The sequence below is a fragment of the Xiphophorus hellerii genome, chromosome 15 (genome assembly GCF_003331165.1).
Source record: "Xiphophorus hellerii strain 12219 chromosome 15, Xiphophorus_hellerii-4.1, whole genome shotgun sequence".
Classification (NCBI taxonomy): domain Eukaryota; kingdom Metazoa; phylum Chordata; class Actinopteri; order Cyprinodontiformes; family Poeciliidae; genus Xiphophorus; species Xiphophorus hellerii.
This window is the reverse complement of record NC_045686.1, coordinates 14,155,130-14,172,955: the sequence shown is the minus strand read 5'-3', so window position 1 is coordinate 14,172,955 and position 17,826 is coordinate 14,155,130. Positions and strand designations below refer to the sequence as shown.

The following is a 17,826-nucleotide window of genomic DNA, read 5'->3' as shown; positions in this document are numbered from 1 at the left end:
TAAGCCCTAGCAGCACTCTAGCTACAAATTTATCCACATTTCTATTATGACATTGAAAAGTTAATAGGTGTTGCATATACATGAGATTTAAATATGTATTATTGTGAGGCAGGCATTCAATAATTAGCACCAGATTCACTAACGTTTTGTTGGCCTTGCTTTGTCTCTTCAAACACTGCTGCTCATTTGTATTCTTTTCTGTTTCTCCCTGTGAGTGTCGACTGAGAGTGACAGAGAGGTAGAGGTTGGGATCGAGCACGGTGCCGTCGATGAGCCCTCTGCCTTCTAGACTCATTTGTGAAAAGGTCTGTAAAGGTGACAAATGACACCGTAAGAGGAGAGCCAGAAAATGGTTGGAGGCGAGAGCGAGGTTTTTATATGCCCAGTGTAGCTCCGTTCTTAAGGAATTCTCTCCACGCTGTTGCCATTATGCCGGAATGCCATCCTCCTGCCTCCAAACAGACCTGTGAGCCACTGAGCTCAGGGATATTCATTTGCAGCCCTAATGTTCTGTGGCAAAAGGAATTGGAGTCATCTCAAAACAAACAAATTGGATCTTACAGCTCTGCTGCATCGCGAGACATGCCTGTAGCTGTGAGAGCGACAAGCACCCCTGAAAAGCAGGAAAGGATACGGCAGAACTTCACAATATGACAGCCTTCTGCTGATCAAACTGTAAGTGCAAAAAGAGAGGAGTGAAGCTAAGGAAGAAAAGTTATCAATGATTGATGGGCTTCTGATGAGGCCAAGAGTGCAACCGACCAGTGGACCTGAATCTGTTTGTCAGGAATGATTGCTGTTCCACTGAGTTTGAACAAAAAAATACAGATAGGAAAAAAAAAAAATACTCCTGGGAGGCCTGTCTTAAGAACAGTAGGTGGTTTGAGGAAACGTTGAAATGGCGGTATGATCAATGTTTCAGAACGTTCAAGCTATTACACGGCCTGTCAGAGCCACCTCCCATTGTGCTTGCCCTCTTTTTTTCCATCCCTATTGTCCATCCCTTGGTCAAACTCTGTGATGATCCAGACTATTTTGATCCACACTCTCCTGGGGTATTTCTTGACCTTTTCCCCACTTTTTTCTTACGCTCTTCTTTACTCTAAAGTGGGCAGGTCTAAATGTCAAATGCATAAAAGAGGCTGGTATACATCAAAGAAAAGAAATGTCTATACAAAGAATCTGAGAGATTTTACACTTACGGGTCAAAATAATTAAGAGTAAGAGGTCCGGATGTAGATTACGGTGCATATTTACTCTGAGGTGCATTTACTTTTATTAAGTTCTCATTTTCTTTTAGAATGTAAAAGAGACAAGCATTAAATGATTGATATGTTGTTGATGTAACAGTAACAAGAAAATTCCTACAAGAGGATGATTCATATATCTGTGACCCAGCTGCACATTTATAGAATGCTCTATTTTTTAGATTAGAATCCAGATTTAGTGCATACTAATTTGCCGCCTGGCATAATATAACATATGGGTGCAATTGCTCTTTGTGTTAATGTGTTAATTAGTTAAGGCGTTAAATCTTACACTGAGATTTTTTTTTCCTGCACAATTCTGTGATATAGCTTCATTTTTCCTAGCAACCCACATGATGTTTTAGAATACAAATACAAAGACACACAATGCTGTCTGATTAGGACAGTGCCAGTGTTACTGGCTGTGCCTGCAGCTTTAATGAAGTCCATGGATCCATCTTCTACACCTGCTTAATCCTTACAGGATTCCAAGGGGGTCAAAAGGTGAGAGATGGAATAAACCCATGGACCAGACGGCAGTCTATCACAGAGCAACAAAGACACCCACAGGACAAAAGACACCAAACAGCAAGTTAGAGAGACTAATCCACCTACAATAACAGGCATATTTTTATGCCTGAAACCCAAAGGTTTCTGGCTGCCCAAGAAACCCTTGCCCAAGAAACCCTTGGGCAGCCAGAAACCTTTGGGTTTCAGGTTTCAGGCCCAAGAAACCCTTGGGCAGCCAGTATCGGCCAAAATCTCTTGTATTTGCTCTTTGCTTGTTGTCTCAAAACTGTAGTTTTATCACAGATTGAAAATCTTTTTGAGAAGTTGCTATTGACATAAATCAATGGGCCGAACAATGAATGCAGCCTGCTGCCATATAATTCACTACTGTAGTTGGCAATAGCAGGCTATATCCAGCTTGTACCACCCCTGATGTGGTACCAGAAAACAGGGAAAAACTGCACAGTATCTGGAAATGGAGATAAATCTACATGGGGCTGGCTGGGGGGAAAAAAACAGGTAAAGCCACATCCATGGAGAAGAAGCTTAAGGGAACGCACCTGAAAAGGCTCCAGCCAGGATTCACATCTATAACCTTTTTGCTGCAAGGAAAAACCTCAGACTTGACTTAACTTCAAGAGTATCCAAAGACATTCCCAGGATATAGAATCTATCTAGCAAGTTCTGGGTCGGCACTGGCTGGAGTATCCTCACAATGGGACACCTGGAAAACCTTTGAAGGGACGAGAGGTGGAAGCATTTTGACCAGATCTCAGAATCACCTCAGCTGATTACTTTCTCAAAGCAGCAGTGATGTGATGATACTATGAGCCAGCCTTCAAGATGGCCGACCTTTGTGTTTATCTGGAGTTCAAACTGAGCAATAAACGGCATTGCTGACCATGTACACCCTTTTTTGACCACTAATAGGAAAAACCATGTTGCAATCCTAAAATCATCTTAAACTGGCAACTTGTACATGACAGAGTACGAGTAATCAAAATAATTTGACTTGCAGCAGATAAATCTGCATCAACTGTGTGAACCTGTCATGTCAATAATGGCGAAACTTTGGAAGAGATGGCTTTGACACCTTGTTGATATGCAATAAAGAATTAGGGCTTTATACTTCTGGCAAAAAAAAGGGGGGTCCAACCCAGTACTAGCAAAGCGTTCCCAAGAAACAGAAATTAAACATATTTAATAAGAAATTATTTTCAGGGTCTTTCACCAAGTAGATTTATTGTCTGATTTCTATAATAATAATAATAATAATAATAATAATAATAATAATGTGATTGAAGTCATTGGATTCACACATTTAAACTAATGAAATCACGGGTCACAGAAAAAACACAGAGCTGCCTCCTCACGTCCATCCATTCTCTATATAATTGCCGCAGCTGTGTTTAAAAGGTGCCCGCTGTCTGCCCTGAAGCCCTTCCAAGGAGAGATGACAGTCCAGTCCAATCACGACTCTGATCACCTGTCACTTTAATGAACTTAGATTTGCTTGGACTTTTCTACCTTATTTCATCCCAGTCTGCTTGCTTTCCCGCAGCGAGCGGTGGATTGCCTTGATTTCGAGCAGTCAGGGTTTTAGCAGATCTTCAGATTGCAGACGGCTTGCTGATGACCAATAGGTAATAGTAAATTCGGTTATAGTAATTTCTGGCTGTCTGGGGTGGACGTGTTGTGTTGCCTACTCGCCTTGCGCGCACTTCCACTCCTCATCTCTCTATCCGCGTCTCTAAACCTTTACGCACCATCAATCGTGTCTCCCTCTTTTTGTTCCGAGGGTTGTTCTAAGTTTCAGAAGAGACAGATATCCAGTGAGAGGTCGGGTTTATTGTGGGGAGAGAACCTCATATTTGGTGGAGGAGCTCTTTCTCCCCCCCCACCACCCCCCTTGAAGTCGGAAGAGCGGCTTCGCCCGGAGTGATGGGCTATTTCTTTAAATTATAAAGTCTGAGAAATGTCTCTTTCTGTGGAGGACAACGCCAGCTCCGCTGCCATAATGCACGGGCAAAAACAAGCGAATGTTTCCATCCTCATGACATCTGGAGCCGCCAGGACCCAAAGGTAGGGATTTTATTCTCCCATCACAGTTTTCAATCTCTTTCGCAATAAACGCGTGTAGAGGCGCGCTTTTATTTGATCGCGAGTGTCTTTATGTGAAGAAAGCGCGCTGCTTTTACGCACAGTTTTGCCTTCTCATGTTCATCCTCAAGTAATTAATTTTATTACGGGGCCATATCTGTCGCATTGCACTGGGTCCCTTGCGATGGAGGAGGATGTTGATAAAGAACTCACACAGTCTCCACTTGCGACTGCTGAAGCTAAAATCCTACTCTGTTGTTTTTTCAGCGACTCAACTTCTGTCCTATATTATCGGGATGTGTCTTTATAAGATTGGGCAGAGATTGGAGTAAAAGCACTTGCTTGGACAAACAGTGTTAAAGGATTTATTTTTTCCTTAATGAAGAAATCAAAGGGTGAAAAAGAAACAAAGGACGCTGTGGGGTTTTTTGCGTGAACGAGTACGTTATCTCCTTAAAGTATTTGCATTTTATATGTTTTATACTCTAATTTCAAAAAGTACAACTATTTTGTGGATTCATAAAGTGATATAATTCAAACGTTTATGTTTTGAGCTATTTTAATCATTAGTTTTTTTTAGCTAACAAACACACAAAATTATGTTTCTGAGATTATTAGAATATATAAAAAATATTTTAGTTGGAAAGGCTTTATGTTCATATCTACAGTCTTTGATACTGTCCTCAAAGAGGGTACCTAAAATCAATGCTTGGAAAAGCTGGCTGTTCCCAGATTGCTGCGTCAAAGCATATTTGTGGAAAGCTTAGTGGAAGGAAAAAGTATGAAATGTGTGCAGAGGCACTGTTTCAATAGCAACAGGTTTGAATTGGTCAATAATTGGCCAATACGTGCTGATGTGAAGCCAATAGATAAATTGAAGAGGGAGCTGAAGATTAGGGTTATTACAGAGAAAGGTGTCAATTATTTTTAAAAATGCAATTTTTTGCATAAAAAAAATAAAATAATAAATGCAGAAAAAATATGTCTTTTTTAAGATCGATTCCTCGTTTTACTGTATTATCTTTTGAGAGATGCCTGTTTCATTTTCTACAAGAAACAAACTTTTTGTCTGAATGAAAGCAATTCTAAATCTACATCTAACAGATGGTGTGAATAATTTTGGTTTTATGTGAGCACATTAAATGAAAGTTGTGTGGAAGGGAAACAATGCACAAGTAAGAAGGATGACAACAGACTTGAGAGGATTCTAGTTAGTGGGAGAAACTGACACTGTTGGCATGCACTCGGCACTACACAGGACTAGTTCTCACTATTAATATTTAATCACTGACATTGGTGAGATTTATCATTTTTGTCTCCAAATGGGAAGCCTGTCCCCTGAGCACCTGCAGTGATTTCTGTCCCCCGAATCTGAGTTTCATGAGTAAACAAGACAATAAGCCCTCAATCTATACCCATTCGTCCATCCAACACTGAAAATAACCTGGTCTAAACGTTGGTCTCATGTCATCTGCGCCTAAAGTCTGCGATCAATAGGTAATGAAGACAACTCAGACACATTCTGCCTCACCGACAGCAAACAACAGAGAACAAACTATGCAGAAGTGCGACACCTTTCTCGCTGAATTATTCAAGCACCCATGACAGAGACGGCGGATTTACACATCAAGGAACACCTTGTGTCCTCTCACAGGAGTGTGAACATCCTAAAGCACGGTGGCAAGAGTGCAACTGGGCACAAAGACTCCAGAGAGGGCTCTGGCTGTTCCGTGAAATGTATGAATAGTTTTATGTTCATGAGCTCAGCACACAGTCATGACCTCATCTGTGGCTGTTCGTGCAGAAATAGACATCCGATTAATTTGAAGTGGGTTATTTTATACACAGTCTCCTTTGATGGTAATAGATCGTAAAAGGATCAGTCAGCACGAGTGAAGCCCATTGCTCATATAATCATTTTTGTTTGTCCCCAGATCAATCTGTGGGTTTTCCTCTGCTGAGGGATCACTGATAATGTGCTAATGCTGATGTTTCAGCATTTCAACCTTGTGCATCATTCCAATTTGTGGCCATAAACAAGTGTGTGTCGTCTCCCTTCTTCAATGCCATGCACTGCTTCTAAAATGAAATTACATAGCGATGGATCCGTTGTTGTGGTTCCCAGCAAGCGGCTCTCCACATGTGGCGGCGAAACTGTGGATGCGACGTTCTAGTAAACACATTAGACAGATAAGGCGCATTGGTATTCTGCCGCCTCTCGCTGATGCTTGCCTCAAGGCCTTGTTGATAATACCCGCTTTCCGTTTCTCCAGGGTCAGAGGTTAGAGCTTGATTGGCAGCAGGCTGCGAAAGGGAAGCAGGCTATGCTGACTGGAGTCTAATTGTGCTGCGGCACTCAGATGTTGGCGCTGCCACGGTCTTAATCTTACCCTATTCACACCTTGTTGCTTACAGGCTGTTAGCTAATCTTTGGACCCCATTGCTGGACCCCTCTGGGCGCCTCTCTCTCATGCAGTTGCACTGCAGCACCCAGGCCCTGCGCTAAGGCCATCTTAGTCATGCCGAATTGTTTTCCTTGCAACAATGGCTTCTCTGCCTCATTCGCTTTCAGCCGCGCCTCCCAGCTTTTTATTCCTCGCCACCTCTGCTGTCTGCCAATATGCCCAAATGCACTCAACCAGAGAATCACATATAATTGTGATCTCCCTCTCGATTCCCCCCCACCCTCTCCCGGCATCTATTTGTTACTCCTTCTTTGCCCAAAAAAAAAAAAATGCACCCAGCCTCAGATACAGATGTATAGTCACTTACGGCCACATGTCAAACAAAACACGCCTGCATATATAAATTTGAATTCTTTAGCTCTATGACTTTCATGCTGTCTGATTCTAAGGTGTCCTACATTTTTCAGCCTGCACTAAAATAGCTTATTTACTCTTTAATTCCCATTTGGAGGAAAAGAAAAAGCGCCCACCTTGAACCACCAACACAGCCTCAACAAATTAAGTAGCATGGCAAAACCATAAATATTCCTGCGTGTGTCCCAAAGTAATGCAGCTCATTCAAAGCATTTATTTGGAGTATTAGTCTTACAGATATTATAGCAGCAAAGTATTAAGCAGAAAACTTTTTCCTGTTACTTACATGACAACCGCATCATCTTGCTCTCAAAACCAAGTCAGAGTGGCTTGGCTTATTTGCTTTTAAAGTTTAAGCAGACCCACTAAATCAGGATTGTTTGTTGTCCACTAAGCATGGACTGTTCTGATATTTAGGTAGTCAGAGAATCCTGATGAAATACTAGGATTTAATGGGATCACATATAAATATTAAATCAAAAGCTTATATTACACAGTTCATTTGGACAATAACACGAATTCTTCATAGTGCTGCTGAAAGGGCACAGCATATTAATTATTGCAGTTGTAATTTTGTGTACGGCATTTATGTAATGTTTTGAGTTATATACATAGACTAATGCAAAAATCTAGCATATGTACACATTAAATTTACTAGTAGTTTTAAAAGAACAGTGCTTATTGTGCATTGTGGGTGTCTGGGTATTTACTGGCTGGTTAATTATTTGGACAGTCTGCTCAGGTAGCCAACCTGCAGTTGGCTGCTTACCAGACTTGCTGCTTAAAGCTAGTGAAGTGTCTTAATACAGTAAATATGAGAACAATAGTAAATATGATGGTGAAGCTCCTTTGGTTCTCACATTATGATGAAATAGATTTTTCGAGACCGGATATTATGGCATGCAAGGCAAATGTCTTTTGCCAAGTTGCCTGGCAGTGGCAACTTGAAGCCTTGTTTACCAAAACTGAAACTTTAAATACATTATACAATCATTGGAAACATTCTGATGATTTCTTCTGCAAGAGAATAAATTAACTGGGAATAGTCCAGGCAAACACTTTTGGGAATCAATTTCACTGTCTATGTCAGAGTAAAGAAAAAATGCAATGTTTTTTTAAACACTGTTCTTAAGAGTATTATATTTACACCAAACCTTCCCGACCTGGCCGACCACTCACCAAATGCTTCTGAAACATTATGCCTATTTCAGTAACACTTTATTTGACGGGTTGTGAATATCATGACACTTTTAATACAAAGTTGACATTATTCGTTATGACAACTTGACATTAATCAAGAAATCGTGATCTGACATAAATTTGTTTTAAAAGTATTACTGATTAAACTTTAAAAATGATGTAGCTTTATGTTATTAAAGCTAAAGTTGCTCTATTCTAATAGGGATGTGATTTACAGCTGCTAAAATGCACTTTAACTGAAGTATCTAGCAAACACAAGGTAAAAATAATGCAATATAAACAAAAAAAACTAAATCTGTCAGCAGTGGCCTACAGTGTCAATAACTTATATATCAGGATCCATACGCCACAACATGGTCTATGTCTAGGCCAAGAAGACCTGTTTACATACATAAATATAGCATCAAGAGCAGAAAGTAATGTAAACACCTGCTCATCTGCTGCACAATGTGCTATTAATCTCATTCTTAAAATTTAAGATTCACTTGCACATATGAGCCCTGGAGCCATGCATGGTCTAATCAAAATCATTTTCTCAGCACATTGAGGCACAGGAAGACCAGCAGGGAGGAACACTGAAAACATTGTTAGCTGTCCAGTGCTTCTAGAGTTTTAGGATGTCTGGGAGTCTGAGGATGTTGATTTATTAATGTGTTTTCAGAAAAGAGAAAAGGGGAGTGGGGGGAATCCACCTTGGAAGAAAAGTGGGGAAGCAAGGAGAGGAATTTGTAGCATATAACAAGTCATTAAAGCAAAGAATGCAAGGAGGTCACAAACCTCAATGTTTTTAATTGGAACTTAATGTGATAGATCAACACAATGCAATTGCTATAAAATGAATAGGATACAAAGTTGTTTTTTTCTACAAATGATTATCTAAAACATGGAGTGTGCATTTGTACTGAAACCCCATGAGTCAACACCTTTAGAACTGTATCTGCATGGCTGTCTGTCCAGGGTGTATTCTGTCTTCTGCCCAATGATCAGTGGAGATAGGAACGAGCCACCCTGTGACCCTGCATGGATAAGTGGGTGTAGACAATGGATGGATGTTACTGCTCAAGAAAAACAATAGATAGAGTAAATAGTTTTGGTGAGATGTGAAGCATCCAGTGTGTGGCTGGCAGAGAAGAGGTATAGGACACACTCTTTTTGTGCCAGAGGTCCAAACTATAAGTGTGGACTTCTGTGTAATGCTATAAGAACAACTTGGTGGTCCAATAACTACCAGTGTCTCTGTCCCAATATTTATAATATGTATATGTTTTCTATTTAAGGCTTAGGATTATTGGGTGGGTATTTTTATGTGTGATGTGTTTAAGTATATTTTTTTTCTATGATGAATGACAGAGAAAGTGGTAATGCTCATGAATTGCAAAATGTATATACATATTGAACTTGAATGCAGCAGACATAATTAATTGATTAGAAAACTTCATCAAAGAACAGTTCATACGAACAGAGTTTCAATATCAGTTCGAAGTTGTGCAGAGATGGGACACATTTACATAATCATTTTTGCAATTCATGTATGGAAAACATATTGAAATGCAGTGGCAGAGATGAAAGATTTGGTGCTGATTTAAAGAGACTATGAAAAATAGAAAAACAATATGCACGTGTGAATCTGCTGCTTTTTTATTTACTATAAATAACCTACAAATCAATAATCATGTTTAAGATAATAAGTACACAGGGTGTTAATCACTGAGCCCTCCATTGTATTTATCCCATCAACTGAAGGCCATTTCCTGTTGTTCCTAATCTTGTTCTTTTCTGCATTACCTTAAAGCATTTGGTAATTCAGCCATATATGACTGTGATCAGGAATCAAGGTAAATAATCTATGTCTGGAAATATCATGCAACCTAGAAATTATTCAGAGGAAGGTCAAGGGGTGAGAAGAGAACCTGGGATGGTGGGAAAACAAGTAGGGTGACCAAAAATATACATTTGAGCCTGGATGCTTTTTGGATGCAGGTGCATAGTGCTACAGATGGAAGATGGCTAGTGAGCACTTCTGCACTAATCCAGCACATTATTTTTTCTTTCCTGTGCTCTGAAAAACATGTTGACTGGCATAAGGCTTACACTTTTGCATGACATTAAAAGTTTATTTTTAGGGTTGTTCACATATACTGTATATTCAAGGGGAACCGCTGCAATATTTTCTCCAAATAACTATCGCAATTATATTTTGATAACGTTGTCACTGAGAAATATATTAAAAAGCTGTATTAAACTTTAAATTGAGTGCCAGATATTTAATGACAAAATTAATAAACATTGAAAATGAGTACCTTTGCCAATCTCTAACTTATTAAAGACCAATTATAAACTTCCGTTCTAAAGATGTCATACTTGTTTAAGCAGAACTATCAGACACTGATTAGTAGGAATGGGAACAATAGCTTCCCTGTGAGCAAAAGATATGTAGGAGGCATCCACTGACACATCAGACGGTGATACTGATTACACTTTTGACAATAATCTGATGTGCTCACAAAACCTACATACACAGTGGAAAATAGCGATATAAAAACCCTTTCTCAATTATTTGAGATTCTTCCCTTTTCTTTGATACACTTACATAAAATTGAGCTTGCCTTAAGAAGACACCTAGTGTGTTATTAGAGCACACTTTTGTGTATTTCAACCTCAGTATAAAAACAATTGTTCTAAGAACAAACATCATGAAGGCTAAGGAATAGACAACTATTTACCAGACAAGTCCGGTAAATAGTTGTGGAGATGTTTAAAGCTCTCCAAGGCACACATTTCCCTGTGGCAACATCATGATGCCCTTCTTTGCATCATAGTGCATAGAAAGATAAGTAGAGATGAAATACAAAGCAGTCCTAAAGGAAAACTGTTAGAGGAGGTAAAGGCCTTGAGATCAACCTTCAAGCAGAATGGCAACCATAAACAGCCAGAGCCACAATAAAATGTGTTTTTTTTTTTTTTGTTTGTTTTTTTAGATCAAAGCATGGTCATGTGTTACACCGACCCAGGCAAAGCCAGAGCTAAATCCAATTTTGTCTTGTAGCAAGATCTGAAAATTGATGTTCTCAGACGTGTCATTCTGTCTGGCTGTGCCTGAGCCATTTCGGCAAAAGTGTTAGTTTCTTAATGTGCAAAGCTTGCAGAGAAACACCCCAAAAGACTAGTAGATGTACGAAGGCACTTGATGGCAGTGGATTATATTTATACTCATTAAAGCAAAAGGAGGTAAGTACAACATATAGACCACACCTTTAGGCTTTCATTTGTAGAAGAAAACAAAACAGAAACAATCATTTTCACTTTCAACTACGCCTATCACATTAAATCCAAATGAAACACACCAGCATTTGTGGCTGTAATGGAATAAAATATGGAAATGCTCACTGGATATGAAGACCTTTACAATTCGCCGCATATTACTGCAGTTTCTGCTCTTTTGTATGTGAATGTTTTCTAATGTGACTTGAGCGAGGATGCAAATTAGGCCTAATGGATTCATCTGCACCATCCAGTTCTCGACAAGCAGAAGGCTGTAAAAGTTGCTGCTGCTGAGAGAGCCCCGGCTCTTAACTTTGATCTGATGTGAGCATGTGTTGGAGTAAATGTTACCTGCCAGTAGATGTCAAGTAAAATTCTGCTGAAGGTAAAAGCTCTCATCTCTGTCTGTGTTTGTTGCCTCTACAGATCTCAGAGTGCTTAATGCCATTAATGTCTATTGGCATTAACACCCACCACTAAGGAGCCTGTTCCTCCCACAACTCTTCCGTCTCTTCCGGCTGCTGAGAAGGTTCGTTGTCTCGCATTTTGATCCCAGTTCCAATGGAGAACCTCAGCGAACTGCAGAACCCGTTGCTGGACAAAAACAGTAAGCACATGGTCAATGGTTACGGAGGAGAATTCCCCAATAACCAATACCAAGAAAACATTATTAACTACTTTGCTGGAGGAGGAGGAGGAGGTCCAGGTGGAGGTGAGGGCGGTGAAGGAGGAGGAAAGGTAAATAATGGGAATGTAGTCAGTGGAGGAAGTTACAGCACCAATGGGAAGGTGAAGTCGCAGCAGTTTCTGGACGCCACCTCTCTGCATCTGGCGGTGGAGGCTTTCTACAGGCCTAACTTCATCCTGTACAAGGAGGACAGCGGAAGCATCAAGGCTAAGGAATACAAAAGTGAGTGCTGTGAGACCACCTTTACCGAGAAGAAGGCAAAGGAGGTGTCCAACACAGCGGGAGGGGACACGCCCGGCGCAGAGGACCCTCAGTCCAAGCTGCTTGAAGATGGCGAACATGTCAAGATTCAAACCGTTTCTTACGAGGTGGAGGAGGAGGAATATGTGGAGTATGAGGTAAGAGCAGATCGAAGATGGCATGATTTTATCAAAAATATTCAAACGCACTCCTAGAATTGCTGTAATGGGTCAGCTTATCCGCATCTAGAAGAAGCTATGCATGTAAAGCAATGAATTCATTTTGTTCCTTGCTCCTGTCCCATCATATCTGACGTTTCCATATATGCTGCTGATTTGAGAAATGCATTTTACCGGGGTCTAAAAGTGAAGAACTGAAGGAAAGTTTGAGGAAAATCCTGCAAGCTGATATTTGGATCTGCTGAATCTGACCTACTCTGACGTACTTTCTGATTAATTCATCTAATCAATATTTGACCTCTTGGGGGCACATATAGGTTATGTTCACACTTAAGCCAAAAGTGACTCAAATCCAACTATTTTGCTCAAGTGATCTATTACTTATCCTGAACCTCACAATCAGATTTATTTTTCAAATTAGACCACTGGCCACTATGATGAGTGGTTGTGAACTGCAGATGGTTGTGATGTGTTCTGAAGCTCACTCAGTCTAGATGTTCGCATTTTACATCACTGAAATATGACGCTACATAAAATGCAGACAAGGGTAGAATAAGAGTGGCAGACTAGGTGATAGTCATTGTTTTGTTGGTTCAGATCAGATTTATCTTATGTTTGATACACACACACCAGCTTATGTTGCATCCATATTTATTTCCGAATAATCCAACATGCTGTGTGTGATGAAACATATCCATAAACTGTTCATATCTAAGGAGCATTGACTTTGCTGAATTGCTTCAAAGTCATCCTCAGTGATATTTTTACAGAGCGTTGCTTTTAAAGTTTGTTTTTTTTTTTATCAGTGAGTATTGTTTCTATCCATTTTTGGGTCCAATCATTTTCAGTTCAAGATCATTTTCAGTTAGATCTAATCTTATTCGTTAAGCCACTGAACTTTGACCCACGAATTCAAGCCACACACCCGTAAACGGACTCCTAAGTGTCCTTAAACTTGTGTGTTTTTGTATATAACAACTTAGCAAAACACCAGTTTTAAACAGGATCTATGGTCACTTTCTTTTGCCGAGTCAAAGTTTGTTTCAGTCTCTTGTTGACTCCTTGAAAATATCGTAGACAATAAAGATACTCACTCACTGAAATGGCATTTTAGCTCTTTCTAATACATTGTTAGCTAAAAACTTGACATAAAGCAGGTCAACAGAAGCGTGTTACATCTTTCAGACTTTGAGTGGCAGTCTTTCTATTTTGTCCTGCACTTACAGAGTCCTTTTTAAGCATTCACCACGTAGCATCCAGCCATGGTCAGGTACATGTCAGGACAGAAAATTAGAGAAAACGCTTGTATTTCTGTGGCAGACGTACTTTTATATTCAGGTCTTTTGTAAGACTGACATTTTACCGAGAATAAATCTCTTTTGATGCACTGACCTTGCAGTCAGTTCCCTATATTGGTAACTCAATCGCTAGATATTATGAAATCACAGGCCTTCCTAGAACAGAAATATTGGGTACTTGCCACAAAATTAGCTGCAGCATTTTCACTCTCAGCCAGCACAACCAATTGCAAAAAGTGCTCAAATGGATTTAACAAACCAGACAAGCAGAATAGGGAGCTAGAAGCTAATCGGTGTCCTGTACTGGGCTCTGTACACAGGTGGCTACTGGAATCCACCTGGATAATTGTGGCAAACATCAGACATATTTACCACAAAATAGTCACTGGGGAATGAAAGTACTCTTCAACTGCTTTGATGTATAGACGCATAAGAGGAAATAATTTCTTGATTTTGGAATTTCCATTTCTCCATTTTCTTTGAAACTTGTGGATTTAGATGCAAACATCATCCCATAAGACATGTTTGATCTGTGGGATCTCATTGACATTTAGCTGCTAAAAACCAACATCGTTTTATTGCTGTTATTCTTTTCACACACATTCTCTTTGAGGCACATCAGCAAATCACTTTGAGATGTAAAGACCGAAGTAAACATTGGGAGTCATTATGTAGAGTAGGAAACAAATGACACTTCCAAGGTGTTTCTAACTCTCCTACTCACAGTCTGACAACATCAAAGATCTCAGACTAGAAAGGCTGTCTGCTGAGATGCATTGTGGTTGAGATTTAGCACTCGGGGACACAAATACTTTCACTATGAATCTATATTCTCAACTTCATATTTGCAGACAGTTTGCTCCCAGGAATTCATTTGCCATTTCATTATTTCCCTTGATTATTATTATTATTTTTTTATTATTTAGTTCTTTGCTGATTTTTCTGAGGGCATTGTGCAAGAAACATTGTTCTGCCTGGTGAATGGCCATGTTATCAGTTTGATTAAATCAGCATTGTAGACATTTTGTCTTCCCCTAATGGCAATTGGAGTAAATTTAATGTTTGTCCTTGTAGAGAAAGGCTTTCTTTTTAGGATATTAATATAGGTGAACGAACACCTTTCTCTTTTTGCCTGGTGTCTCAGGAAATTTTTTGCTGTAACAAAGAGCTCTATGTTTTAAATATTTTTGCTTTAGTCATCATGTAAATGATGTGTGTGTGTCTGAGATACTTAATGGGCCTAACATTGAAATTATTGGCCTATCATTACACATAATTGCCGCATATAAACTACATGCAGTTGAAACCTGATGTATACATACACTAAATAAAAAAAGTATTTTAGATATAGAAAGATTGTGCACACGGCTTTAAGGGTGCATGACTCTGTTGTTTAGCCATGCAGAGAGCCTTGTGCATTATGGCTAAACTGAAACTGGGTCATCAACAGGTCAATGGTTTCAAACACAACAGCTATGACTGGAAAAACAAAAGGCATTCACACAAAGTCAAACTTCAACATTATTGAAATTCTGTGTAGTGACCTGTGCAGAATCAAATGCCTGCAAACTCAATTAATCATGAGCTATGCTTGATCATTGACACACAGCTTTTTCATTTTGTCCATATACACAATGCACAAAACCCTAGAACTGAAAGAGGGTGCTGTTAAGAGTTGCACTATAAATTAACATTGGGGACACACCACTTTAAAACTAGAAATCTGGCTTGAAGTGCTGCAGGGCTGTCTTGCTTTGTTTTATCTGTAACTAACAGCTGTTGTTTTCAGTTTATCACGAAAAAATAAATAGCTAAAAGAATTAACGGGAAAAAGGCTGTAATGGAATTAAGTCTTCTTCAGTTTTACTATCAAGAGACTAAAGTAACTGAAATCAAAGTGCCTAAGTAAATTACGTAAAGGCCCGAGGGGAAAAGGAATATTGTTTTAATAATATATCATGATAAACTTCTGTTGATGTGTTGGAATTCACTATTTCCAAACTTCACAATACATTTCTATTCAAACATTTCATCATGGCCTCTTGCTGAGATAGTAAAAGAAGTCTGAACTGCAGGAAATAATGTACAAAAGTTTATAAATGATTAATAAATTAAAAATATATACAAATATACTATGCATTTGTATTTGTACTGAAATTAGCATGTTAATGTTTAAGCCTTAAGATGTCAAACTTTTGTAAAAAATTTGAAAATCTTATTTTATTTATTGGCTTTTTGAAGAATATAACTCAGTTTTGTTTATAGGTGAATTTTCTGTCTCCAGATTTTGTTTGGATGTTTTTCTAATTTCAATTTCTTTCATTTAATGTGAATACTTGCCAACTAATCTTTACAGATTGATTTATTTTAATAGCCCTATGATTCGGTTGAATACTTGATAACAGGAATGCTTGGAGACATTCCTGAAATTCTTCAGAGCAAAACATTTTTAAGATGTATGGTCTCCTTGAAGAGCATTACCAGTACAATTTTTTTTCTTCAGAATTCAGCAAACCTTAGGCTTCAAGGTCTCCATGCCAGACTACCAAGGTAATATTACCTGCTGCTTTTCATCAGGCTGTACTTTAACACATGTACAATAAGCACAGGAGGTCAGCCAAATGAACCACCATCTGTCTCCATCACGCTGTAGCCTCAGTGTGCATTGGCAGGTGAGAGCATGAGGACATTTGGCCAACTATGGATGAAAAACAAAAAAAAAAAAACGCTTCTCTGAAGCAAGGAGGTGGCATTTACTTGGTTAGATTCCTTATAGGATTGTTATTTCTGTGGGTCAATGAAAGGAGATCACACACAGGATGTGTACTGCCAGAACATGCTGAAGTATTGTGAAATGTTGTCAGTGTTGCAGTGCCATTGTTGCACAGTGGGTAAATAACTGCTTTAGTACATTAGCCATGTTACAGCATACTGAGAAATACGCTGGAAGCAGCACCTTAAAAAGCATGCTGAAATACATAAAGCAGTAACTAACCTTTTAATAGCACAGGGATACTTTTTATATTTAGTATATGTATAAGTTCTTTAAATACACAGTTATGGATAAGCAACAAGAACAACATTTGTCTTTTCATAGAAAAATCCCTCTACAATCAGTTATTTTTGTCTTTAGAGTGAATGAAACATCCCACAAGAATATTTTTGCTAAGCGCTCGCTGAAATAAAGATTTTGCTAAACAATATATAGTTGTGGTTAGGACTGTGTAATGTTTCTGCTTAATTGCAGACCAACAAAAATCAGCTGAAGAAACAAAAACCAATGGACCAAGAGTAAGGTTCTGGGGGACAAATACCTATATTTATATATTTAGGGAACGCAGCTCGCACCGTGTCTCCCCATTCCATATAAAAACAACTGTTGTGCACATTGCTTTCCCAAAAAAATGCACTTTGCATCATAAATCTTATATTAGAAATGGATAACAGGCAGGTTAATGGATGCAGTTTACCTGGCAAGTACTTAGCACAACAATACAGTGTGGGCAAGAAGGAGAGCATGCAGGTACGAGTTGTGTTGTGTATTCATTTGTGCAAAGTTCTAACGGGAATGAGCTGCTTTTTATGCAGATGATGTGCTGAAAAGTACTAAATATTGTACTTTGAGTAAATCACCTTCATGGAAACGGCATTCCCTCGCTCGCGGTGGAATATTATGAATGTGCAAAGAAGCCAAAATGGTTCAAGAACATGCAAACAGCCGTAGTTTGAGTTTTACAGTGATAAAAAGATATGTGTGTGTTCATGCGTGTTTGTGTGTATGTTTCCATTAAGTTGTGCACAGTTGTGAAAGCTGCTAGATCTAGATGCGAAGTGTTTTGCATTTTGCCGGCTCTACTATTCCCATGACTCGGGAAGCCATGTTCGTGGAAAAGCTGTGCACAGATCTGCAACAAAAGCTGTTTCTTCATTGAAACAGCTTTTGTTGCGCGATTGGGTGCATTTTTCCTTGAAAAGTCAGCGATAAACTATGTTTTCAAGTCTCATCTGGTGAAATGCGCAGCCTTTTGTCCACAGTTGGGGGAAAAAAAATATAAGAGAGCAGCAGATGGTGTTGGTGTCCACACTAAGACATCTGCTGGCTATATAAAGAACGCAGTCTAGCCATCATCCCATCATTCCTGTCCTTATTTGCCTCAGCTCAAGAAGCAAAGTGGTGTGAAAAAGGTCTCACTTCCAGGTCAGTCAACCAGGTTCCGTCCCAAAACCACTTTCACGTCACTAACTGACAATATTTCATGAATACATCAGCCGGCCATTTCACTT

General features: G+C 39.2%; 1 protein-coding gene across 3 annotated transcripts in view; it reads left to right on the top strand.

The window, feature by feature from the left end:
* The first annotated feature begins 211 nt into the window (after window positions 1-211).
* syndig1l (synapse differentiation inducing 1-like) overlaps window positions 212-17,826 on the top strand; it is a 49,855-nt gene continuing 32,240 nt past the window's right edge. The window contains exons 1-2 of one of the 3 annotated variants that reach the window (XM_032585928.1): window positions 212-305; window positions 11,564-12,223. In XM_032585928.1, coding sequence (XP_032441819.1) covers window positions 11,699-12,223 — 525 coding nt within the window. In that variant the 5' untranslated portion in view covers window positions 212-305; window positions 11,564-11,698. Of the gene's footprint in view, window positions 306-3,135; window positions 3,840-11,563; window positions 12,224-17,826 lie in introns of those variants that run through there. The other 2 variants (XM_032585927.1, XM_032585926.1) reach the window with 2 other exon arrangements.